The sequence below is a fragment of the Aedes albopictus genome, chromosome 3 (assembly GCF_035046485.1).
Source record: "Aedes albopictus strain Foshan chromosome 3, AalbF5, whole genome shotgun sequence".
Classification (NCBI taxonomy): Eukaryota; Metazoa; Arthropoda; class Insecta; order Diptera; family Culicidae; genus Aedes; species Aedes albopictus.
In genome coordinates, this window is record NC_085138.1 from 228,602,346 (window position 1) to 228,630,167 (window position 27,822).

General features: G+C 41.4%; 1 protein-coding gene across 1 annotated transcript in view; it reads right to left on the minus strand.

Annotated features, from left to right (window-relative positions):
- LOC109400174 (optomotor-blind protein) overlaps nucleotides 1-27,271 on the minus strand; it is a 51,317-nt gene extending 24,046 nt beyond the window's left edge. Inside the window, exons 1-4 of the mRNA XM_062857819.1 lie at nucleotides 27,230-27,271; nucleotides 26,915-27,133; nucleotides 26,752-26,828; nucleotides 5,699-5,734 (exon numbers count right to left, since the gene is read on the minus strand). Coding sequence (XP_062713803.1) covers nucleotides 5,699-5,734; nucleotides 26,752-26,828; nucleotides 26,915-27,133; nucleotides 27,230-27,271 — 374 coding nt within the window. The remainder of the gene's footprint in view (nucleotides 1-5,698; nucleotides 5,735-26,751; nucleotides 26,829-26,914; nucleotides 27,134-27,229) is intronic.
- Between the last annotated feature and the right edge of the window lie 551 nt (nucleotides 27,272-27,822).

Here is a 27,822-nt window from a genome sequence, read left to right on the forward strand (position 1 = left end):
AGAATCTCCGTGGCAAATATTCAGATAAAACCCTTGAGAAACTTATACCAGATTCCGATTTTTTGTGTTTTTTTTCCATTTGATTTTTTGTTTTTTTTTTAATTCCATCTCTGACTGTGATCAGTATGGCGTAAGCAAACTTTATCTTGTTTATGTTTATTTTAACATATGCAAATTCAAAGTTAAGAAGAAGAAGTGGATAGGTTGTGGCGGGTTTGTTAAGCGGTGATCAACGTCAACGTTGAACTAAAAACAAATGTTAAATTTCTGAAACTCCAAAAGTGTATCTTTCAAAACTTTGCACTTAGAGAAAGTCATTTGTGAGCATCTGTCTCTCTGCAGTGATCTGTTGAATGTACAAGTTATTGATCACCTTTTCCTCGAACGACTTGTTATTGGGCATCTTTTTCTAATAAAGGCCCATCTCAAGTAGCCACTCCATTGCTGCCTTGTTTTATTTGATTTTTATTATGGTTTTATTACAGAAATATACAAATCGCACAACTTTATGACTACCTTTATCAAAATTATTTATTGATGACAGGATTTGTAGCATTTTTAAGCTATCTATAAAACCATAATTTTAGAGAAACAAAGCTGTTCAATATGGAACTTTTTTACTAGCAATAACACTGCAAGAACTCTCAACAGATGGCGTCTGTTGGTAGCAAGGCAGAAGCTATGCCAACTCTAGCCAATTTTGAAGAGTCAAAGAACATGAATTAGTTTTTCAGTAAGTTACACTCCCGTTCAAAAGTTTGGGTCACCCCCTCAAAAACATGTCATTTTTTTAGGCTCATATCTCCGCCAATTTGCGTCCGATTTCGAAACCCTAGGTTTCATTCAAAAGATAATAAGTCAAAGAAACTTTGAACATGATTTAAAAGAAACTTTTTCAAAAAATTTTGTATGTAAACTTAACCCAAAGTTGACAAATTTTCTAAAAATTGAATATAAACTTACGGCAGTGTCGCTGGAAGTTGGGTCGACCAAATGTAAAGATGAGAGCGGTAATATGACCCATTTTCTATTAGCTTTCAACTGCTTTTTACAGAACTTAGCTAAAAAATCTAGAAAAAAAGTTATTAAGTAAATTAATCCTTGATGTCATCGACCAAAAGTTTGGGGTCACCTCTCAATATGATGTGTAGGCTAAAAGTTTGGGGTCACTATCGTAAAACACGGAAAAGTGATTTGGTGATATCTTCGTCATCTATAGTTCAATTTTAATTATTTTTGGCTCATTTCAAAGATAATTAACTAAATTTACGTTTGATGTCTTTAACTTAACGTATTTAACGATTTTTGTACCTAAAAATGTTATGTAAAGTTAGCACATTTCACCACGCTTCAAAAAATGTCGCAACTTTACGTTAAGTTTAAGTATGTAAATTTCAACAAATATGTGTGGTTCAATGTCTATGTAGTAAGTATCATTCATTTTGTTTCAAATAAGCCAAGAAGAACTAAAATTAAATGAAAGCTGACAAAGATATCAACAAATCCCTTTTCCATGTTTTACGATAGTGACCCCAAACTTTTGGCCGATACATCATTTTGAGGGGTGACCCCAAACTTTTGGTCGATGACATCAAGGATTAATTTACTTAATAACTTTTTTTCTAGATTTTTTAGCTAAGTTCTGTAAAAGCAGTTGAAAGCTAATAGAAAATGGGTTATATTACCGTTCTCATCTTAAAATTTGGTCAAAACTTCCAGCGACACTGCCGTAAGTTTATATTCATTTTTTAGAAAATTTGTCAACTTTGGGTTAAGTTTACATACAAATTTTTTTTGAAAAAGTTTCTTTCAAATCATGTTCAAAGTTTCTTTGACTTATTATCTTTTGAATGAAACCTAGGGTTTTGAAATCGGACGCAAATTGGCGGAGATATGGGCCTAAAAAAATGACATGTTTTTGAGGGGGTGACCCCAAACTTTTGAACGGGAGTGTATATCTAATGAGCAATAAATTGATGATATGCCATTATTGTCCTAGAATTTTGACAAACTAAGCTGTATCAGCTGATTTTTCTTTTTGTATGTGAGAGTTTTACTAAATTAACAGTTTATTTTATTTCATGATGATAATATTCATCATTTTAGAGACGCATTGCTTCTACATACCCATTCTCCTCCTGAACATTTCATGTAATTGATGAAACTTCTCTGCACTTTCACGTTATTGCTGCTCTTAATAAGGCGGGCGGCATCTTTTCAAGATCAGGCTGGAAGATGCTCCTCACGAAGTTGAGGTTTTGATTTATAAGTCAGTTTTATTGGAAAAATGCTTACGAGAATCTCTCATTGAGCAGATTAAAATTTAAAATGTTACTTGGGATATAGCTGAAGCGGTAAGTACGCGAGTATTGTATTGTAGGTGACGGGTTCGACTCTCAATCGGTTAAGCAACTTTTCGTAATGGAAATTTCCTTGTTTTCCTTGGGCATAGATTATCTTCATGCCTTCCAACATGATTACATTAGCGTGGTTCAAAAAATCGTTTTTGCTCCACACCGCTTATTCGATTCGTAACCAGATGCTAAGCCTTCTCTCAAAAATTGAGCTGATTTGGTTGAAAATTGAGAGTGCACAAGCCCTTCAAAGTTTGTATGGGAATTACTATGGGAAAACATCGTTTTTCATTCAATTGACCGTAGAACTTCCCCAACTGCCCTAGAGTGTTAGTTGACCCTTGGTACTTCTAGGCTACTTTATCAGCCACAACTTTGCCGAAGACCACATTCAAATCGGACGCCTCATTATCCGTTATGTGTTCGACAAACTTTTTGCTTTTTTCTACACCGTGGGTACCCGGGTACCCTGTCGGCCACATAAGGGTTAATTAGTTATTGATTTTTATCTGGAATGAAAATCTTTGATCATGATGGTTACACTATTCAATGGGCATCACTGCAATTTGCCTTGAAACATAGTAGCCATGATTTCTGTGTGCTATCTTTGGCGCCATGTGCAGCAATGTTGCCTGCTGGGAAGCTTTACGATCACTGTTAAAGTTTCTCCAGTCGGATACGAATCGAAAACTAATTAATGAGACGTCCGATTTGAGTGTGGTCTTCGGCAAAGTTGTAGCTGATAGAGTAGCCTAGAAGTACCAAGGGTCAACTAACACTCTGAAATGCTACGGTTAAATGAATGGAAAACGTCCTTTTCCCATAGTAATACCCATACAAACTTTGAAGGGCTTGTGCAATCTCAATTTTCAACCAATTCAGCTCAAAATTTGGGAGAAGGCATAGAATCTGGTTATGAATCAAATAAGCAGTGTGGAGCAAAAACGATTTTTTTGCTAGAAGTTCAAATTAAAAAATGAACCCCGTTGGTTTGCATGAGGTGTCGTTCAAACCAACGGGGGTAGACGGTATTATTAATATTTATTAAAGACACTTTAACATTGAGGTAATCTATTGAAGGGTTTAAAAGTAATCTTTAAAGATATGTTGCGGAATCTCTATAAGAAATGTTGAAAACTCTGAAAATTTACAAAAGAAATTCATTGAACATTTTTAGGAAAAACTCAGGAAAAATGTGAAATAGAAATATTGAGAAACAGAAGCATGGAGAATTTTTAAAGGAATGAAGAAAATTAAAAAATGTATGATTGAAAGATTTTTTGAAAGAATATCTGCTCAAATTCGTTGTCGAAGCTATAGAAAATCATCTAATAATATCCTTAGAGAAATATCAGGAGGAATCCTTTGACTAACTTCTAAATAAATTTCTAGATAACTTCTTGAATTTGTAAGGAATAAGAGAAATATTTCAATGAAAGCGAAGAAAATCCTTGGAAGAAGCCTCAATACATTCCCAGGTATTTAGGAATTTTAAGAAAGAAACTTTCACTACAATTTTGAGAGCACATTATTTTTGCATTTAAAACTAAAATAGTTTCCAAAATATAATATAAAAATATAAATTGCTTAAAATAAACTAGAGAAATTCGATTGTTTGAGAATACTGATACAATACAAATAAAACATATCATCAATCCCAAATTACTGAAAATATTAAAATCTTGATAACAGTTAAAATAAACTTTAGCATCATCCTCCTTTTCGGCGCCCCTCTAAGGCTAGTGCCCTTGGCGGGGGCCAACCTGGCCAACCCCACGCTACGGCTCTGCAAATGGTACAAGACCCTATTCGAGTTCTGGATCTAACGATATATCATTTGCAAGTTTTTGGTGAACCAAGAAGCTTTGACAAAGTCACCATCATGAGATATATGAGGTATACAATTTGCATGTCCACTGACTGACTGACTATGAGCAAAATTCAGAATAAAATGAACCGTCATTTATAAATTATTGACCTACCAAACACCGTTGCAGCATCTGCATTAGAATCAGAAACCATTCATAAAATAGCGTACCTTACCCAAAAAATAAAAAAAATAGGAGGAATGCCAACTCCATAAACAACTGTGCTTCAATTTCTCCACCATCGCACCTGAACCTCACCCTACCCAGGTAGCCAGCAAAATTCAAGCAACAACAAGAATTTCATTTCACGCCACACTTGAACGCATTCTGCGAATTCTTGCACGACTGAAAATGCATTCCTCGGCATAGCTCAAGGATACATTTCCGCGTTGTTCACTGCTCTATAGCTAGGTATTACATTTTCTTCTCTTCCAATTGAAGCCCTCCTGCATTTCCGCCGAAACGAAACCGGAACATTGGTCTTGAAGTTTCTTCGTAGAACCCTGAATCAGCTCGACGACGCAAGGAAAACTCACAACTTGTAGGTAGCATTTGAAGTTGGAAGTTCCGTTCCCTTTCCGAGCAGGTTGTAAATTACACACTAGTTAAATTACGATTAGCCACCCTCTCGGTCGGCCGCGTCTATTGGCAAGTGTGTGGTGTTCTGTCAGGAAGGAAAAAAAACACAGAATTCCTTTAACTCACAACTCTGCGACTACAGATACCTACGTTGTGATAAATTACTGCTGACAGGCGCTGGGAACGCCTCCAACAACGCCAGCAGCACCAAGCACCAGCTAACGGGGTTAAAATACTAGATAGCACTGAAAGGCGAAAAAACGAAAACGTTCGAATCCGCCACAGTTGGCACAGTCTAGGCTCAGTGTGTAGTGTATAAAATTTTCTGCCTTGTAATTTTCACATTACTTCCAGTGAACCACCACCGCCCAGGCGACGGTGGTGGTGGTGGCGAAGCGTCTAGTTTCGAATTTTCCCGCTCCGACACGTGTGCTCTTAAATATTTATTTATTTATGAATTCCTTCGGTGTTCGGTGTCTTCTCTCGGTTGGCTGGGATGGTTCAATTTTTGTATTAGGTAGCTTGGTTCCTACTTTTCTATCCGTCCAGGCTTGGAAAAGCACCCCCGCTAGGCTAGGAAACGACGAGGGACTCGATAATGGGAGAAAATTGCCAGTTGATTACGGCCCAAATTGGAAGTGTGTTTCTTGTGTTGCGGAAATTCTCATATATACACGTGTGAAAGTGAGAAATTTATCGCAATCTGCACATTCCGGGAAAAGTGAAATCGGTAATTGAATGATATTGCGTCTTCATTTTGAGTAATTGCGCATTTGGACGACCTTGTTGAAACTGACAAAGACTTTCCAAAAATCTTCATCAAATAAATAAAATCACAAAACTGTCTTATGAAACCCCTAGGAATAGAATATAAAGAAAAGTATACAACTATATTACCTTCGTAATGCTGTGGCAGTTGAAAATTGCGCCTCGCTGAAAATATGGAAGAGTGAATTACAAAACAGAAAGCAGTTTTGGGTCAGTTGTGGACTAGCTTAGCATAAGATAAAAGGATACAAGTATCGTAAATCAGGGGAACATAGATCTACTAGATGCTTCGCGAAATGTTCAAATAAACCATGTCTCATGACATTGGTATGGATAGTGCCTCATTGAGTGCCTTGGGATGAAACAGTTTCTTGTGTTTACAATATTCAATTGAATAATATTAAAAGATCATTGTTTGTAGCGAAATTTAGAAACTTAAACCTGATACAAAAAATTTGGATGTTGAATAATTTCATTTTGTCTAAATTGTGGTATGTAGCGCAAGTGATTCCAGCGCCAAATAAATTCATTGCTGAAATAACAAAAATAATAGGAAATTTTTTGTGGATGGGTCACCTGTTCAAAATAAATAGAAACCAATTATATCTACCCAATGAGAAAGGAGGATTAGCCTTAACTGATGTTGGTAATAAAATTAAAGCTCTTTTCATTCGAAATATCCTGTACACCTCAGTTAAAAACGGTTCGATTCCCTCACAAGATTTTCTATTCAAAAATAGAAATAAACTTAAATTAGGAAGAACCTTCAATATTTACATAAAGGAAGCAGAAAATCTTGTGAGGATCCCATTTTTAAATACTACGAAGCAAATTTATTTATATTTGATTGAAAACATGCGAATTCTGCCTGCGGTTGAAGTGAAAAACACGAACATTATATGGCAAAATGTTTGGCTGAATCTAAATATGAAGTTCATTGATTCAAACCTTAAGACAGCTATCTATTATTTTGTAAATGGAATTGTTCCAACCCGTAGCAAACTTTTTAGACACAAAATTCGTGGAACAGAAGACGATAATTGTAAAATTTGTGACAAATTAGATGACGCAGAACACCGTCTGAAAACATGTAAAAATTCTATAAATGTTTGGAAATTCGTACTGGAGCTATTAGAAAAACAATTAAAAATTGATGTTTCAGACCCTTTAGAACTTTTAGATAAAACAGTAGGTAAAAATAACGAAAAGTTAGGTCTTTGGATAATTGCAAATGCTATAAATTATAACCTAAAAAACTACACAACCAGTAATGTAACTGATTTTAAACAATTGATTCATTCAGGATTATACCACAAGAAGCAATATTTTGATAAGGAATTTGGCACATGTGTAAATTTAATTCATAAGATGTAAGTTTTGTAACGTTTAAAGTCTAATAAAGGTTTTTAAAAAAAAAAAAAAAAAAAAAAAAAAAAAAAAAAAAAAAAAAAAAAAAAAAAAAAAAAAAGTGTTATTGTATTTCATTCGTTAATTATGTGAAAATTAGGTTTCAGTATTGCATGAAAATAGAATTTACGAACCAAATAATTATGTCACAATCATTACAAAAGCGTGGCATAGGATGCATTTCCGTGATATATTTCGAAAGTTAAAATAAAGCTAAAAATGTTGGAATCATTATAGTTTACATATATTGGCTCTGGAATCATTTGTAGATGACTCGTAATGTGTAGCTGATATTCAAAAAAAAAAAAAAAATCAATGTGCAGTACACAATATTATAGAAAAATATTGAGTTGAAGAAATTAAGAATGTTTACTGTCTACTTACGTTGGTCTTAGAGGATTCAGGGGCTTCTAGGATAAATCCAGAAATATTTTAGTATCCTGAATCTAAAACGCTTTAATATCCACTGAAACTCATATGATATGGCTTCAAGCTTCCTCAAATAAAGCTGAATCTCTTTGGAAGAACCTAAAATCCCACAGGGGGAAAATCTGCTCAACAAACACCCTAATAAGACGGTCCGGGTAGTGTGGGGTTAAGGCCGTCTTCTACAACAAAAGTAAAAGCCAGAACTACTCTGTCCTCGACTCACTAAACACATTCCAATGGTCGCCAAACCCTACGTCTCTCCGGAACCACCAAGAAGACATTGGTTCAGAGAGGAGCTAGTGCACATCGCACCCTCAAAGTTAGCTGCGTAGCCTGCAGCAACGAACATCGGTGACTCGCTTTGAAGAGCCCACCACGATAGCATGCTGGCGCTTAGCCAGTTTCCCGAGTGGTTCTCACCACTCCCTTTGTCCTCGGAAGGAGGGCAGGGTCAACCCCACGCCCGCGCCAACTTGTTTTGCAAGCATCAAGAACTGATGCCAACGTGCAACCAAATCTGTCCTGTTGAAGGCAAGGGTATCACTACCCTCAGGCCCTATCAACTGCACTAGAAGATTGCTGACAGTAGTGTCTCAACTTGCCTCGGCTCTTACCGGGGACCCCTTTCCAACTGCGGGCTCGAATCCATCCCAGTAAACCGAGGCCACGACAGCAACGCTACCAGAATGTGCCCTCCGCGATCTCTTAATCGCTGTAAGGGTCGATTTCGACCGCATGGCACCGGACTGGCATGAGCTATGAAGCCGACTCTGAACCCCTGGACCACCTCTTATACCGCATCTGAACTAGTTATTCTCCAAGTACACGCGCCACCTCCTCTGTAGCTCCAAGACGATATGGATGATAGTCGTTGAAACGGTATTCCAACCAAACTCGTCCCTAATCCTCTGGACAAGATTGTCCGGAATTGTGCCTTCCCCGTATGCGATCAACACTTCGTCGTACATGACTCTCCATAACACCGGAACCTTACAGGACTCCGTAGGTTATGTGAGAGCACTTCCGACTCACCTCTGTATCGTAAACTAGTACACGATTTCGGAAGTAACTTCCGATAATCTTGTACAGGTACCCGGGTATCTCCAGACGCAGGAGCGCATCAGCAATAGCCAGCCAACTGGCACTATTGAACACGTTCTTTACATCCAGTCACTACTGGACAGTAACGAGTCATCCTTCTCTTACACTGGAGTGCTCTCTCGGCAGTTTCCCTTTGTAGGAGCCACTACATTTCTCGTCTTGGCCATCACGATCATGTAGGCATGTTCTCATGGATTCGCATTGGCACTCTGACAGAGCCCCTCGTAGCAGGCCTTTTTCTTGCCCTTATCTTTGTCTTCAACGCGGCTTTTGCAGCGGCGCAAAACATCCGCCGTTCGTTTCGCTCTTCCTCAGACCGTGCTCGCTGCATCCGCCGCCTATCCCGTAGGCGCAGGCGTGGCGCAGGTCCGCAACCGCTTAAGTTCACCAGTAAGCCGGTGGTCTCCCATTCTAGGGTGAACTCGCCTAGGCATGGTCGCTTCGCACGCACTCGAGCGCGTCACCGTCTATCAAGTACGTTTCGCTCTCGGCGTCTCCCTTAATACCTCTTCGTCGAAGTATGATGTCTCCCACTTGCGAAGGCTAGGTCTTGGCCTAGCCGCCTCTTCCTCTATCCGCTGTCTGATGCTATTGTAGTCGATACTGAGCGAACCGCGAGCTGATCGCTGTGAGTGCAGCTATTATCGTCTACTCTCCAGTTCAAACTACTTGTACAGCCAGGACTACAACATTTCGACTAAAGGTATTCTGAGTACCGACATAAGCCAGATCGACATCTAGTACAGTAATGTTCCGATTTTATCACGCCCTTCGCGTGTCAGTCCTTCGTTTTTTCATTAATTTGCAGCTTCATTTAAGAGCAAGTACTTCCCCTCTTCTTCAAGATGAATGCTGAAGGCATGTTTTACGATGATAAAAATATTTAAAATGCGAATAGATTTTATAGAATATTTAAAAGCAGTTTTGAAAAGGGCGTGATAAAATCGGAACAATACTGTATAGCCAGTGTCTCTAGCAGGATCTGACCCCACTGGTTCGTGAAACGGTTTCCCCATTCCACGGCTCAGGCATTAAAGTCATCCGCTATTACCAACAGCTTTCACCCTGTTAGCACGGTCGTCATACAGTCCAGCAACTGCGTGAACTGCTCGATTGGCCACCGCGGAGAAGACCCCGTTTACTTTGGCGACCACGAAGCCCTCATAGGTACTAGACACCAACTCCTGGTCGGGGTATTTACCCGTCGTCCATATCACCGCCATTTTTGCTGGACCCATTCGCGACCCAATTGCCGTTGCCGGTGGAACATTTGGAAAGATTGTCTAATTTGAAGCGCATTAAGTAATTAAGTAATTGAGCGCTAATTATGTGGAACCAACCTATTAACTACCATCCGCCTCCCACACCTTCAATTTGCTGCCGTAATAGTAAGATGGAGCCACCTGGCATTTCATTACAATTCAAAGCGGAAAATGCCAGAGGTCGTTTTGACCCACCTCAAGGTGCGTTTTGTCCCCAACAGTTTTTCAGCACCCAAAATGTAACACTTTTTTAAATTGTTAATTTGATTCGGTAAAATTGATATCACGCGGACCAAAAGTTGGCGTCTCTTAGTCGAACAGGAAGTAAACTAACTTTTAAAACGCAAGACACCCATAAAATCATCTTAATCTTAGTTATAGGGTTTGCTTAGGGGGTGCATATTACCCCACCTTCCCCTACTCGGTATGGAAACGCTATGATGACGATATCCGTCCCTCACTCAGAAACCGCTTGGCAGTCCCATGACTTGTGTCCTGGTTCCAGACACCTGAAACAAACCTCCGGTCCGGTGGCTCGTGGAAAATCAGTTGACGAGCTCTTGTTGTTGCCGCAGGGCCGTGACGAGCTCTTCCGCTTCGGTGACCTCGTCTACGTTTTTCTCCTTAAGAATCGCATCTGCTGTATGAGCCTTAAACTCTACCTCTTGGCGAAGAGCACCTCTCTCGCCTAATTTTTGTAGGCAGCGCGCTTGCGTTCCTTGTCGCGATCTAGTTCTAGGATCATATCACCCGTCTGATGCTGCGAACGTTGACAGCCAGATCCATGAAATTGGTGTTGCTTCGCATCGCCTTCAAGATGTCCGAGTACTTAGACTGTTCGGTCTTGATTACGAGCACGTCGTCTTTCTCATACTTGGCACCAACTTTTTACACATTTTTGGTTTTGCGTTCCTGATCTCCTTGAGCTGTAGGATTTTCTTCTTCCTCTTTCGCTTGATTTTCGTCCAAGGGGGGTTCTCAATTTGGTTCACACTACTCTGTGGTTGCTGAAGGCCTAACAACGGTCGCATCCCCCTGTTCCATTCCATCAGGGATGGGCCAGCCTTTTCTGGCCTACCCTTTCCAGCTTTCCGGGACACTTGGCTGGGGTCCAACTTGCCGGCTTTACAGCCGACCTTCGGGGTTAGTATTGTCCTAGTCTTGTGGGCATCGCCAGACAGCTCCTCACCTGACGGCTGCCTCACCCACTTCCGCTTATCACAAGCAGTCGCATCCGCCACATCTTTTGGACTTCCTGCGAAAGCGAAGGCCTCCGTCTGGGTAGACTTCGTCTCCTTCACTTTCACCGGTTCCGCCGCTGCTGCAGTTTTCACGAGTCTCACGTGATTCTATTTGGCATCGTCCATCGACTTACGAAGTCGCAACAGAGCCATTTTCATGTCCATTGTACTTCGTGAACGCAAAGTCGATGATCTTGCCAAGCTGCTGCTCCACGCTTGCGCTATGTGCACAGCTTCCCGCTCCTGACTTCTCGCTTCTCCTTCTTAACGGAGATCTAGCCAATCCACTTTTTTGCGAAGGGGTCAGCCTCGCCATTACCACTTTAGTTCCTGATTGATTTGTTTTATTTAAATTATTCTTCATACCGTAAACCGGGGTCAAATTGATCAGCGGGGTGAAATTGATCACTCGGGTACTACATTGTAATTCCATACTAGGAACTCTTAAGCGTCGTAAGGATCTTAAATTTTTTACGTCATCTGATTCGTAGATGTGTAGAGATGAGTGTAGACTTTTGATTTTTTAGAAAAAGTTAGTTTTGCCTTATTTTTTCAAGGAATTTGCAATGTATTTCTCATTTAGCTGAAATCATTGCTTCTAAACAATCAATTGCTAATAGGACTTCCCGTGAATTCTCTGTTTTAACATTTTTGTGGAGCCTTGGTTGGGATGTTATGCAGCTAATCAGAACATGAAATTGTTATAAAAAGTTCATTTTATGAAGAAATAGTCATTTATTGTAATAGAAATCACATATTTCAAATGAAATTGCCTACCTTTAGGCGTTTAAGGGGAAATTTCGAAATTTAATTTTGCATTTAAAGTATTAAATTCACTCTTTGTAAGATTTTAGATGCGTTATTCGGTTTTAGAAGAGCAAAATTAAGCGGTGAAGGAAATTTTCCTTTCCAACCGATGCTTAATTGTGTACTGATCAATTTCGCCCCAAAGTGGCATTTCCAATATTTTGATATTTGAAGTTAATTAACTTAAACTTTAAATTTTTTGAACAAAATTCTGTCACATGGTTCCATGGAGATCCACTGGGTACTGGTTTTACAGAAATTCTTTTGGCAATATTTGAACAGGCACTGATGTTATCCGCAAAAGTTGTTTTAAAGTGATCAATTTGACCCCGGATTACGGTACTTAATCCCACGAGTTGCACGGGAAGGAGGTTCACCACGCCAGAGCTCTGCATTAACGTGGTAAGGGGCTGTTCATGAATCACGTAGACCAAATTTTGGCCATCCCCTTCGTACATACGAAAATATTGAAATTTATTTGGAGCGTAGACTTTGGCCGGACCCCCCCCTTCAAAAATCCTACGTGGTTTATGAATGGGCCCTAAGGGATGAAATACTGTGTGTGGGTAGGGTGTCCTAGTATCCCACAGGCTCCGTTAACAATTCAACATCTTTTTCACCATCAGATCACTTATTCCTCGGCACCGGTCTGCATGCTGATTTGCTGATTAGCATGCATCCTGACGTGGCAGGCGCCACTCTCACCAAACAATTGAAAATCACCATCACTTACACACTGAAGATACCTGTCAGTTCCAAGCAATTATCGCATTGGTTCCTCATGCGTGGCCGATAGTGACTAGCAACTACTGGCGGCCAATCGAGCTCAAGCTCAATCCTCCATTCACAAAATAGTTTCAAGACTGCAACGTTTATTTTCCCGTCTTAGATGCATTAAAAACAAATATGTGCCCTGAGCGTAATGACACCCACGCCAATCACCCACATGTGACCAATTCGAGCGGCTGACCAGCATTTATCGGCGTCACCGTCGGCACACTTTAACATTTGTGGAGTAACAAGTAGGGCGAACTACGAAACAATACAATCGCCAATACCTATCTCGGTGGCCACCGTCGATATCTCCGATCTGCCCACCCGGAAGAAAGTCCACACCGGGCCATCGGGTGGCGGCGGCAAGGCTTTTAAATTTGCAGGGCATTCGATATCCCGGAACAAATGTTGTGTAGAAATTGTGTAGGTTTTACATTGGGTTGGAAAGGAACGCAGAGGAGGATGAAGTTTGTAATTCGAATCATTTTTCTGGACTACCGTATTGTAGGGTTTGTAACCCTCCTCGCTTATCGAATGGTGGCTCAGTCAGTAGGTACCTACCTACAACTTTTTTTTTCGTCTACTTTGACTCGGGCGTAGAGAGGATTAAGAAAAGGCGATCAATGATGCTGGAATTGATTGCTTTTCTTCCACCCCGATGCCCGCACTTGTTCCACGATGATGGTTTGGGTCAAATCAACTTTAACGAAAGAGCACAGCCGGAGAGCAGGTATACAGTTTCCCATTTGTGCAAGGGTCACGCCGCTACTGCTGATGCTGGCCGGGCGATACACCATTCTATCGGCTACTGTATCATGGTAAATAGGATTAGGAAGGATCTGATAATTGATATCGAAGTATTTATATTTACTCGACCCCTCGTGCGTCGTCCGGATCTCGGACAGTCAGTGGTGTGGTGGACCGATGGTTGAGAGAAAGGAAGCATCACGTTCGAATCAATAGAGCGGAGAAATTTGGTGGGAGTTTTAAAAATCGATTATTTAACATTCATTCTGCTGAGAGCCATAGTCTTCTTTCAAATATTGTTGGTGGTCTGTTGTCAGCCTTCTAGCGCGCGCCTTTACGTATTCTGCTTATTACAACGGCGTGCGTGCGTGAAATCGACTGATTTCTACAATAGTCACTAATGTTTTCAATTCGATGCCTACACACATAAAACTAGCACCAACATTATCACGGTTCAAGAGACTATGTATTTCACACGTCAAAGCTGCCTTTTGAACAGCTACTCTGTCAAATTTTCAATACTTGACTAAATTTGTATCTTGACGAAGTTCCTGCAAACGGATATTTTTGTTTGAACAATTTTGTATAACCTTTTAATATTTATTGAGGCACCAATAAACTATAATGTTCGCCTCGATGATGATGATGGAATTTTATTGTATTGACGTAATTTACTCTATTTTTTGTGTAGTCTACAAAAGTTTGAGTCTCGCGCGCGGTGACAGGTATAAATGACTTTTTTGTATTTATTTATCATATGGAATATTTGTACTGTTGAAGGATTCTGTAGAGTAGTAGTGAGTTGTCTAGTTGAATGTCGGGAATTTCTTGAGAATGAGAATATTGCCGACTGTTTTGACATCGCGCGAACGTTATCAATCCTCGCAATATTTTTGATTTTCTGATTTTTCATGATCACTAGTAATGCTTGCAAACATCTGTAGTTGAGAGCATCAGTATTTTAAAATTTATGTTTTTACTGAATAGTGTGACAAATTATAAAGTTGTTTATATCTGTGAAAATAATCGGACCGTATTAAGTTTGCAAATCTGATTACATTGTTTATAATTAATAATTATCTTAAAGATATATCGTCTAGCTCAAACCTTTGTAGGGGTATGTGGCGGGACCATCATCATCATCATAGAGCAGTAAAGACGACAGCTTTTCCTCAATTTTATTCGACTGTAAAATCCAACAAACTTTTGAATTATTGTTCGGAATCCCTCCAGCACTAGGAATTTTGATTTATAGTTCAAGGTGCTTTTGAAAGTTTTTCCAAGAGTTCTGTCGTTAATTTCCTCACGATTCTTGAGATACACATTAGAAAGGAGAGATCAATGGCCTTAGATTCAGCCATGCGTTTATATTGCCGAAGAAATTGTTTTGATTGTGTTCTTCGAAGGAATTCAAAGAACCCAATTAATAATATCCGTTAGAACCTTCAATTTATACTTATCACTCTTAACCAACCCATCCTGAAATACAAAGTGACCTGCTCACATATGTCGCTCTATCTTCACACCCCAATTGCCAACCACAAACGTCAGCTCCTCTAACAGACACAGAAAACCGCATACACAATCGCTTATTTTCTCCGATATGCATAATTAACCTCTCCGGAAAAGAATGCGATCTCACCACTCCGCTCCTGACTCGGCGGCACCATGCTTGACTTGAGCGCTTGAGCCGTTGAAGAAGCCAAACCGCAGCAGGCCAACTCATCCCACAACGCAACGCCGCCAACTACGACGAGGAGCTGCAGGTCAGCTGCAATCTCCAGCTCACACACAGTAGGCGAGCCGTCTCGTCGATAGGCAAAATTGTTGCCTTCCTGCGACAATTTTAATTAAATTACACAAAACATCAATTGAATTAATTCCCTCATCAGAGAATGCAGCCCGCGCCTAACTTCCAACGGCGGCCACCGTCGAGAGCGAAATCACGCGCTTTGTCGAGGGTGACAAATAGGAGCAGACAGAGATACCTACTCTGGGCTCAAACCCGGGCGACCTCGAGGGCACTCCGCCGACAGGCCGCTTATAAATAGACAATAGGGCGATAAATTATGTAACGCCTGAGTTGCAGTGGAAATTCCGCCCGGTTGACATTCCTGCCTCGATTTTTTTGTGGCAGTCACGACGACAGGACAGGACAGGAGGAGATCAACGACGACGACAACCAGAACGGACAGCACCAGATGCAAACTGCCATCGCCCGGTTGCCGCGCCGTCCGGAATCACCGCACACTCATCACAACGCAGGCTGCGCTGGTCGCCTCGGGGATTCTCGATTTTTTTCTCTGCCGGGTGCTGCTGTCTCCGGAACAATTTCTTTGACTTCCGTCTGCTGGACCCGTGCGGCGCGCAGTGGCGTCATTGTTCCCCAGTTTGATGCTGCACACCGAAAGGGAGCGACGGATGGCACGGATGGCAGAAGTGGTTCACCACAAATCTGCGTCAATTAAGCATCGGAATCGGATGGACCCGGTAAACGAGCGGGTTGAGTGTGGGACATTCAACAGGATCGATTGCCCGAGGCGAAACAGTTGTCACACTATGGTGGGTTGACGGCGGTGGAAAAAAAGTTTTGCGACTACGTGTCAAATATTCGAAGGAATTGCATTGGAACGTTGACGTAGCGAAGGAGTTGTGATGATGTATTGAAACCGGTAAAAGGGTTTGTGTACTTTGTTGGTTTTTGTAGCTTGTTTGTATCAGAACAAACCACGAATTGATGACAGCTGATTTAGTTTGCAAGTTAGTTTTGTAGCCAACCTTCTAAGAATGAATTTGGCGACGAGGGCAAAGGAAGGACCGCAATCCTCAAATTCTTTTCAACCAATCTCACCCCAAAGACATCCTACGACGATCTCCAGCCATTTCACGCCTGACTCAGCTGATTTCTCACCAGCATCAGCAGAATGTTGCCCACAATGGGGGAACGGAACAACGTAACGTCTATCATCGAGTCTCGGGCCAGCAGAATACAGGAGTTCTGGATGGACCGATGAAGGTTAAAAATGCGTCAACAGCGTATTTCCTCAACATCCCCGTGACTTAAAGCTTGACGAGACGGGTTTCTAGATTGAGCTAGATTGACCGCCCGTAGATGTTACTCCAGTATCGCCGAGACCAGCTACACTCATCCAAGGAACCAATGGAATATCTGCCGGGAACTAGCAGGCTCCTAGTAAGTGTTGCTGGTCAGGTCAGGTTGCTGGTCAAAGTGGGAAGGGAAGTGATGATTTCTGTAACAGTCGTTTGTGTCCACAGCAGAGATGTCCATATCCTCAGTGTCGGAAAGAGAAATAGAAAATACACCACTCACGCTGTGTATCTCAACAGGAGCCCGTCTCTTATGTGTGGATCCACCACTGCGATCCGGATGCGCGCAAGCTTGGTGGGTAGAAATAAATCTCTTAGCTCCATGAGCACTAGGCCACACAGCAGTGCAGCGAGAGCGATTTAAAATTCTCTCCGGTGAAAGTGTAAAAAATCACCCGGGCGCGCGCTCCAGTGAGGTTTTTGCACCAGAGTACGCGCTGCAGTGAAACACCGGAGAGTTCTCGCCCCGGTGACACCATGGTGATGATTCGGTTACTGCTGGGTGAAAACACGGGAGAGCGCCGGAGAGCGATGCGCGCGAAAGAGTGAGCCACACTCGATCCAAGGCGAACGAGCAAGAGCACACACTAGCACTTGGTCTATCCACCACCCAAAACAAGAGAAACTGGCTTTTTGGTGTGGTGAAAAATTTTCCTATCCCCAGTGTGGTCGATAAACTGACGCCGCAGTGAATCGCTACGGTGAAATGCCATCCTGTCCTGTCCAAGGCGATCAAAAACCAACACTACGTCGACGGTTATCTAGAAGGTATCGACTCCGAAGAAGAAGTCGAAGTTGCTGAAAGCAACCACGGGAAAGCAGGCTTCCACATAAGGGGCTATTCATAAGTCACGTAGACCAAGATTTGGCCATCTCAGACCCCCCTCCCCTCTCGTAGACTATTGTCCATATAAAAAAATTAAAATGTATGGAGCGTAGACTTTGGTTGGTCCCTCCTCCCCCAAAAAGTCTACGTGGTTTATGAACGGGCCCTAAGCAATTGGGTATCCAAACGGACATCGATTCTCGAAGCAGTCGGAGAAGTGAACCCAGTCGCAGTAAAAAGTCTTTCTATAAACAGTTATAGTGGACTCGAAAAGACCTGGGAAAAGAGTCCGCGCCGACTAAAAGAATGATGCTGAGTTTCGTTATGTTGATTTTGGACCCATTGGAACTAGTGGGCTCACCAGTGATCCACGGAAAAATATTGCTGCAAGACGTCTGGAGACCTCAAATGAACTGAAATTTGCAGATTTCCGAGGATCTGTTAACACGCTAGGAACTGTGGGCACAGATGCTGAAGGAGTTGAACAACGTTGGCATCCCTTCCAAACGATTCTTGTAAGAAAGCAGTTTGGAGGTTCATCGCTTGTTGTGTAGATGCCGGCTTGGAATGGCACGGAATGGTGGAATGGTTGGAATGGTGTCCGCGTTTTCGCACAATGCGTGACCGCATGCTTGCCACATGCGGGGAGGACACAAACCCGGACAACTTGGTCCAGAGAATGTGTAGGGATGAGTTTGGCTGGAACGCCGTTTCAACGGCTATCACCCATATCGTCTGGGAGCTACAGAGGAGGTGGCGCGTGGACTCGGAGAATGGCTAGTCCAGATGCAGTACAAGAGGTGGTCCAGTGGTTCGGAGTCGGCTTCGTAGGTCATACCGGTGCCCTGCGGTCGAGATCGACCCTTACAGCGATTGAGTGACCGCGAAGAGGAAGTCCCGGTAGCGGTGCTGTCGTGGCGTCGGTCTACTGGGTTGGATTCGAGCCTGCGGTTGGGAAGGGGTCCCCGGAAAGGGTCGGGGCAGGTGGAGACCCTGCTGTCAGCAACCTTCTGGGGCAGCTGATAGGGTCTGAAGGGTAGTGATACCCTTGCCTTCAGCAGGTCAGATCGGGTTGCACGTGGGCATCAGTTCTTGATGTCTGCAAAGCAGTTGGGCGCGGGCGGGGTTGACCCTGCCCGCCTTTCGAGGACAAAGGGAGTGGCGAGGACCACTCGGGAAACTGGCTAAGCGCCAGCATGTTACCGTGATGGACTCTCCAGAGCGAGTCATCGATGTTCGTTGCTGCTAGGCTACGCAGCTAACCTTGAGGGTGCGATGTGCACTAGCCCCTCTCTGAAGCAATACCTTCTTGGTGGTTCCGGAGAGACGTAGGGTTTGGCGACCATGGGAATGGTTTAGTGGGTACGAAGAGAGAGTAGTCCTGGCTTTTACTTTTGTTGTAGAAGACGGCCTCATCCCCACACTACCCTAACCTTCCTGTTAGGGTTTCTGTTGAGCAGATTATCCCCCTATGGTTTAGAAGGAAAAAAAAAGCAGTTACAGAAGCGTGTTATACAGCCGTCAGATGAGGAGCTACCAGGCGGCAGTCGCAAGGCTAGGAGGTTAACCCGGAAGCATTCGAGTACACTCACCATGAAAAATTCACGCTTGTGGTACATAGCGTGTGCTTTGTGTAGCTGGAGGTGGTCTAACACTCGACTGCTCGAGGCCAGGCCTGGAAAGCTGAGAATGATGGCGCGTCATCAAGATGGACGAGTTTAAATACTTGGAAGTCTTGAAGCCGATTTCGGGTGACGCCAGACGATTTTATTATTGAGCTCAAGCGCAATAAGGATCCACCAGAGCCGTTTGGATACGGAAAGGCTCGGCAGCAACACAGGATACCTTGACTAACATGTTCGTTAAAGTAGGGAAGCTCAAGGTAGGCTGAGCGGTATGCTAATTGATCATTCACGAGAGCCACTGGAGGCTTGCTTCAGGTGCCTGGAACCAGAACACAAGTCAAAGGACTGTAATGTCCCTGTCAGCAAGCTGTGCATGTGATTTAGAGATTAAAGCCATAAGGCACAAGGCTGATTTGTTCCGTGAAAACCGCGAACAGCAAGTACCCGATGGGAGGCCCAAGGTGTCCGGCCTTCAGAGAGCCACGGTTGAAAATTCACAGTGCTGGTAACGCGGCTGAACCTGAACCTTTGTGACGCAGTCCAGTAAATGCTGTATCAGGCAGTCGCTAAGAGGAGGACGGGTATCGCCATCATAGCGGACCCATACCGAGTACCAGGATCCAAAAAGAATCCAGGAGTTGTTGTCTACTACTAACGAGGGTTTCGTGGTTGCCAAATGGGGTCGGATCCTGGCTTGTGCCGTTTACGCAAGTCCAGTTATTGACGGGTGACCATGACCTGGTAGTACACTGTGGATCAAAAATTTCCCGAACTTTTCGCAAAGCATCGATGAACTACATCGTGCTCTTGGATCTTCAAAGACGACAGAGACCAATCCAGCAACTTATGCTTATACTATCTTGGATACTTGACGAGCATGCTTCCAAGCTCCCAGAACGTGCATCCAGTACAAGCAGAATCAGTCAGAACCTAACTACGCTCGTGAGCATAAGAATTGCATTTCTCCAAGTTGCGCAACCAAACGGAGCTACTTTTTCTCACATCTGCGATCCTCGGCCAAAGGGGTGAAATATCGTTTTGCCAGGCATGTCACCAAGAGGGTACCACAACACGAAAGTATCATTGCCACTTTCGTCGTCGCCGCGTTCATCCAAGCGCAGCATGTGATGAGATTGTGGGAATTTTTGTGATTAAATTCTGCCAAACGAACGCGTCTCCGTCGACCGATCGTCGGTTCGGTGTAATTTTCGGCTGCGCGCCGAGGGATGAAATGCGTAACCCGTTATTAGTGAAACCCGGAGGGGGTGCACCTAAGGAAGGCAATATAGTGTCAAAATATTTAGCGCGCGAATGAGTTATGGATTCGCCAAGTAGCAGTGTGTGTGTACACACGGATCAATTAGAGTGTCGAGGAGTTAAGTGAGCTGGAATTTGATACATTTTGTGCACGCGGGCTGCCGAAGTTGGTCCCACATGATGGGTGCGAATCGGTTGCGAGGGGTTTGTATTTACTTCAAATTCACGGCTCTCCCAAACGGTGGTGTGGTGTCGCGCTCGCAGCAATGAATCACTGTTGTTGATAATTGAAATCCTGTTAAGTGCAGTTATACATCAGGATCAGATTACACACGCGGAAGAGCGGGAGACTGTGTGCACTTTGGCTTTAATTGATTTGACCTTCCGTCCGATCCCTCGGCAAAACCTCGAAGAGAGAGGTAGCTGCTCTAGGCATAATTCGTTCTGCAAATACATCGTCAGCCCGTCAGCCACCCACACTCGACATTGCATTGGTGGTGATGGTGATTGTAGCTGCTATTTCGGTTCACGGTGGCTGACGTACAACAATCGGTCCCCTCAAACCCCCTGCTCGGTCGCTGCTGCTGGGCAGAAATTGCACATACAACGCACGCATCAGTCAAGAGCAATCAGCAACAACGGCCTGAACAAATAAATCCTCGTGCATAAACAATTTCCTCCCTTCTGGATATACCAACGGCCAGAACCCGGGCCAGGGAGTCTTCGATCAATCCCACGACAGATGGGGTGTTTTTTGATTTCCTAATGTCATTCGCATTGACTGGCACAGTCTGGCGATGTCTCTATTGTTATCGTGATCCTATTTTCTATTTTCAAACTGTTTACTTGGTATCACTTTAACCAAGATTACATCCCGTAAGACCGAGATAATGCTATTTTAAGGAAGTGATACCCGGCGGTGAGGGAGAAACGAGAATCCGGTCCGCACCGTCCGTGTCGTCGCCGACATTTGCGTAATTGAAGATTAACATGTCATTTGGTGGGATTGTGGTGGAGGTGGCATGCTGTTCTTGTGTCACTGCCCTGGAATCGGTCTTGGAAATTAATTTAAGATTGTTTTTTGCCTTTCTCGTACAATAAGTGTACCGTAAAACGGGGTATCATTGATCAGCGGGGTAACATTGATCGGCTTGACTGACCACATGAATTGTTCAAACAAGTATTTTACTTTGAATCAGTTTCTTTTATCGAATGGTATATCGTAATCTGCTATCATTCAGCTATTAAATGACATGCAATTCATGAAAATTGAATTTCATAAAAATTTAAATAAATCGATTTTTCCATAACTGTGTTTCGTATCGCAATAAAATACATTGTCAAACATTCATGCTTGGCATGAATACTAGATACAATATGAGGTTCGAAATCACTGTATTACTTCAATATGATATCCTAGAGTTGGATTTAATAAACGAAACTTTTATGAAAATGCTCTTTTTCAATGAAATATACAATTTATTAAAAATCGGCTATCAATTCCTTAAGCTATTGCCTACCTTTAGGCGTTATTCGCGGTTTGGTGGATTTTAATCCTAAAATAACTCAAAAAGTACATAACTTGTAAGAATTTGGACAACATATTCGAAATCAGCGACCCCGAATTTAGTAAGTAAGGGTGTGTTCAACACAAACGAACATTGATCACTGACATGATCAATGTTACCCCAAATCAACAAAATCAAAAATTAGATTAAAAAACCTATTTAAACATGTTTTAAAGTTTTACAGTACTTTTTCGAGTAGCTTAACACATATTCAGAGGGCCAGTACTTGTTTTAAAAATATAAAACATGTAACGTTTGCTTTAACAAGAGAATTATTCAAGAAAGATCGAAAATTCTGATCAATGTTACCCCGGATTACGGTACTTGAAAGGCTATATGTTCACTCCAAAAATGACTTTTTGATAGAAGGCCCGGAGGGTCGAGTCACATATACCAATCGATTCAGCTCGACGAATTGAGGTGATGTCTGTGTGTGTGTATGTGTGTGTACAAAAAACTCACATCACTTTTTGGCAGTAAACCTCAACCGATTTTAATGACCGATGATTCATTCGACGCGGCAAATAGTCCCATTATTTCCTATTGAATATGGTTCGGATCGGTCCAGCCATTTAGGTGTTCCGGACCGGTACTCCTGGGAGGGGCCAGCCATGAAAATGCAACAAACCCATGCATGCAAACCACGGCATTTTCGATTATGTGGTGAACGGTAAGCAGGGAAATAATCTCAGTATATCAGAACCGGTAGTGTTCTGAAACCGGTTCCGGATGTCCCGCCGGAAGTTGCCAAATATAAAAGAGAATCAAGCCCATGCATGCGACACATAAAACAGTGGCATTTTCGGTATCCTGATGAACGGTTAGCAGGAAAATAGTATCAGACCATATCTGAACCGTTGGTGTTCCGGAACCGGTTCCGGGTGTCCCGCCGGAAGTGGCCAAATATAAAATTGAACATAACTCATTCATGCGACACATCAAACAGCGGCATTTTCGATCACCTGATGAACGGTAAGCAGGAAAATAGTACATATCAGTTCATATCTGAACTGGTAGTGTTTCGGAACCGGTTCCGGATGTCCCGCCAGAAGTGCCAAAAATATAAAAGAGAACCAAACCCATGCATGCGACACAAAAAACTGCGGCATTTTCGATAATCTGATGAACGGTAAGCAGGAAAATAATCTCAGACCATATTAGAACCGGTAGTGTTCCGGAACCGGTTCTGGTTGTCCCACCGGAAGTGACCAAATATAAAATTGAACATAACTCATTCATGCGACACAACAAACAGCGGCATTTTCGGTAACCTGATGAACGGTTAGCAGGAAAACAGTATCAGACCATATTTGAACTGGTAGTGTTCCGGAACCGGTTCCGGGGGGACCCGATGAGTGAATGCAAACTTTTTAAGGAGTGATAGAGGATCATAAATGGTGAAAAAAATGTGTACGCATATGGTCAAATCTCAACCGTTACGTAATTGAACTTTACGTGTTTTTGACATTGATTGCCTCAAATTGGCTATTAAATGTAAATGGTCAAAGTTATCGCAGCTTTTTAACCCTCATTCGAAAGTTTAAAATGTTCCTATCAAAAAAGATCTTTCAATCTATTATTATTATTAATATTTATTAAAGACACTTTACCACTTATGTGGCATTCGTGTCTTTCAATCTATTGGTTTAGTAGAAAAACTTAGTTTTCTAAAGCAAATAAGCTGTTAAAACTTTTCGTGAAAATTTCTTCCCCGTTTCCACCGGTTCATGCTCCGTTCGTCCGTTGTCTAGTGTTAAGTTTAAAACAGTCTGTACAGCCGAAAGCTGAAGACGATGTCCGTGTCTTTTTTTTAGGCTCTTCAACCCTGCAATATGGGTATATGTAACCAATATGGCGACTGTTTAATGGAGTTTTAGGACCTAGCCCATGCAATGTGGGTATATTTGGTATGGGGAAGAAGCAAGGTAAGATGTCAGGAGTCCAAAAATTACGATTAAAATATTTGATATGCCGACCAAAATATCCAAGATGTATATTTGGTATGGGGAAGAAATCTGGAGTCCAAAAATGGCGACCAGAATTTCCAAGACACCGGACTTAAATTCAAAATGGCGGCTCAAAATTCAAGATTGTGGATTATTTTCAAGAGTTTAAGGCTCAAATATCAAGAACCAGAAAAAGATATGATTTCTGGTGCCATGAAATGTATATCTGTTAAACGCATGGAAGTGCGATATTCATCAACATGTCACTTGAATTTTTTGAAATGAGGTTTCGAAGGCACGAGAAAGGCGCCATCACCACTAGGTGGATTAATTAGGGGTTTTCAGATACATCTGCCGAAGGAACGCCATTCACTAGCGATTTTATCATGAAATGCATTTGAATCTTCACAAAAAAAGTTCCTGCCGAAAATCATTTATGAATTTTTAAAAAGTTTTTGTAAATATCCATGAAATTCTACTGAAAGATGTTTTGAAACGTATTCCAGAGTTTTTCAAAAATGTCATTCGTTTTCAGAAATATCTACCTAAAGAATGAAATAAATTAGCAATTCCATCATGAAGTTGCACTAGTGTTACTCCATTTGAATCTTTATAAAAAAGTTTGTTGAGAAATTAACCCATGAGTTTCTCAAAAAGATTTGGAAAATTTTCATGATATTCTGTCCAAAGGTCAACCAGGGCTGTTACAGATGGCACGGATTTTGCGTTTTTCGCGGTTTTTGCGTTTCGCGCGGATTTCGCGCGTTTTTGCGAATTTCGGCGCGGATTTTGCGGAAATGGTTTTCAAATGCACGGTACATCAAACATTTAGACAAGTAGCTCAACGAAACCAGAAAAAGAACGTTTTTACAGTAGTGTTATGGAATGTTGTGCTTAATTAAAATCAATGTTAATAGTCCCTAGCTTGGAGTGTTAAAGTTACACTGCACTATACGCATTTGTTAAACTGCGAAGATCCTCTTTTGAATTTCTTAGTCAAACTATTGAAGTTATTTCTGTCTTAACCCCGAAATCAATTTTTGGCTAAAATTTTGGATAGAATGGCAAGATTTCTGAAATAGTTGTTTCTTGGTGATTCTAAAATCTTTTTTATGGAATTTGCAAAGAGATGTCTACCGGAAGTTTTAGAGAAACATTTGGTTGAATTTTGTAGTCAAACTTGACAAAATCTTGTAAAGAAAATTATAGGTTTGGTATAATGTGTGTGCCGTTAGAAAAAACTTTAAACACTCTGGATAGAATATTATTCATTAGAAATTTCTAGCGATTTTTTAAACATGCAAGAATTTCTTGATTCATTATGGATGAGTTTCAGAATGACGGAATTGACGAAATTCCTGAACCAGTTATTACTACTTGTGAAACAATTTGTTTTGTTAAAACTATGATTTCCGATCAGAGCACCCGTGGTGAGGGGCACATTGATTATAATGGGTTTCTTGGTAGATTTTTTTTTGCAAAATACTTGAAAAAAATGTTGATGCTTTTGAAATCTTCAGAATAATAACATTTTGCTGAAATATCCATCCAATCCTAATTTCCAAGGGTGTGGTTTGACCAGAAACTCTTATCATAAATGATCCAATGAAAATATACTTTTTCAAGTATCTCTTGCTTAATGTTCAGAACATTTTATAAATATCGCCCTAAGGAATAAAATCTAGTGGTGATTCAATCAAAAAAATCACTAGTATTACTCTCACAAAGTTTCGGAAAATTCTCAAATGATCTTTTGGGATGTCAGGATTTTTACCATAAGGTTAATTATAAATTATTTCAAACTGTTGCCTTTTTCTCGTAAAATAGTAAGCACTGATTGATAAGCAATCGAAGAATTATTGATCCAAAACACATTATTGAAAAAAAAAACAACAAGTTTAAACTCTTGTTTGAAGTAGAAGTGGTTATACAAATTCATGGATAAGTAATTAAAAATCAATTTATTAATTGATCAATTGATTTTCTCTTAAAAATTTTGGGTTTTAGTAAAGTTTGAGCCATTAAAGCCATATGTTTTGTACTGGCGCGGATTTGATGACCTCGGCGCGGATTTCAAACGGCTTGACGCGGATTTTGCGGTTTTCAAATCGACACTTTTGTAACAGCCCTGCATTTGTGACATACATAAGTTTTAATTTCAGGATTCCCTCCAAAATGTTTACTATAAATTACATATTTTAAAAGTTTCTCGTGAAATAGTAGTTAAGTTATTGTGAATAAAAAAAACTTTAATTCCAAAATCGTTCTGAATCTGAAGTTACATTGCTGGAAAATGTTAGGATTAAAGATCTACCTACGTTAACGGTTTATATGGTGTACCACTTAATTCTCACACAAATCAAAGTAGCAAACCGTGAGGAATGGGTTTAATTTTTACTTATAACTCCTCCATGTTACTTTCTGAGGCTTGGATCTTGGTAACTGTCAAGTTACGCAAACTTAATGCAATAGCCGACGAAAATTTATGACTGGATTTCAGATAATTTTCTCACAAAATTAGCAATTTGGCCCTCAAGACTTGAAGGTTTTCTATACATAGCACTGCACTTATTCATGAAACTCAATGTCATTGTTCGGTTGTGAATAGCTTGGGACATAATACACCCTAATAATAAAAAGACACAGTTCTTTATCATGTCAATTGACATTAAGGTGAAATGTATTTGAATCCAATTAAAGCTTTGTAAAAGATTTCAGAGAGAAACATTTGGCTAATGTGGTAAAACAATCATTGAGCTTCATTTTTGCTTTGCTTTGCTTACTTGATTAACCAGATCAGTCACGTTGATTCACGAATAATGCAATTAGTGCTCTTCGAAACGTACGGCGCAATTCTAGTTGGTAATTGTGACGACCAAAGCTGAGTTCTATGCTGTTTGCCCTTAATGATCACAGTGCTACTGAACAACCAAGACCATCCACCCACATATGCTTCGATAATAAAACCGTTTCAATTATGTCCACTAATAATTCGACTTCAAATTGGTTCCCGTCAGAATTGCAAATGGCTCCAGGGTCCCAGCCTACGGTCCCTGGGCCTGCTACGACAACAAGGATACTTACTTCTTCTCCCGCTTGCCAGCACCGGTATCACGAAACCCTTTTGCAAAGGGATTATTATCTATTTTCAATTGCGTTATCTGTGGAGCAGAAAAGGGGAGGGTGGTGAATCAAAATGACATGTTTTATTATTCAGAAGTTCAACTGAATGATTGTGGGTACTTACTTTTTCATTTTGATATGCAGTTACGGCTATGAATTCGGTTTCCTTAAACACGTAGGTACGAAACGTCGAGTACGGTAGCTTTAGGATATCGTTCGCTCGGACTAAGTGAAATCTAGGCTGGTACTTGTGCATTGAGTTGAGGATCGTCTGAAAGGAGAGAAGAAAGTTGGGTATGATGTTAGGATGGTCGTTACTAACTTGACTTTTTATGAGCAGTTTCTGAAAGAAAATTTATTACTACCAAAGTAAGCCTTCAGGTCAAAACCTTCACCGCGTCAATCCAATAATTTATTGCGTATTCTAATTAAAACATACTTTCCCCGTATCGATGAATCGGATACTTAATTGCACTCGCATTTCTTATGAATTAATTAATCCCGACTCAAGACTGATTTGCACGCCCGCCCAAGAAGTCACAATTATGCAGCGGTCGGTGTGACCATTAAACCATTTGACCCGACCCGATGACGCAACGAGGGACAATCAGTAGCAATGTGGGAGGCCCTCACTTCGCAGCATACCACCCAAAATTCACCGGAAAAGTAATCCAAATTACGTTATAAACATGCCCGGGCTCCGTACTGACCATTAACGAAGACATCGTAAAATGTATTATTTATAGCGCGCGATTCGGAGAAATCGAACGTAGTAGGTAGTTGATGAGGATCACAGGAACGAGATGAAATTTACCGGGTCACCCGATGCGATGGGTGGCATATTGAGCAAGCGGAAAAGAGCAATTATAATTCGATCGCCGATGTTGTCGTTCCGTGAGATTTAGTTCGTTATATTAGGCCGATGCAAATATTATTTTTCTTTTATGTCCGAGACCTCTCATTCGGTACGAGGGGGGGGGGGACAAAAAATAATAAGGAACAAACGAAAAAAAAACTATTGAAAAATTTAAA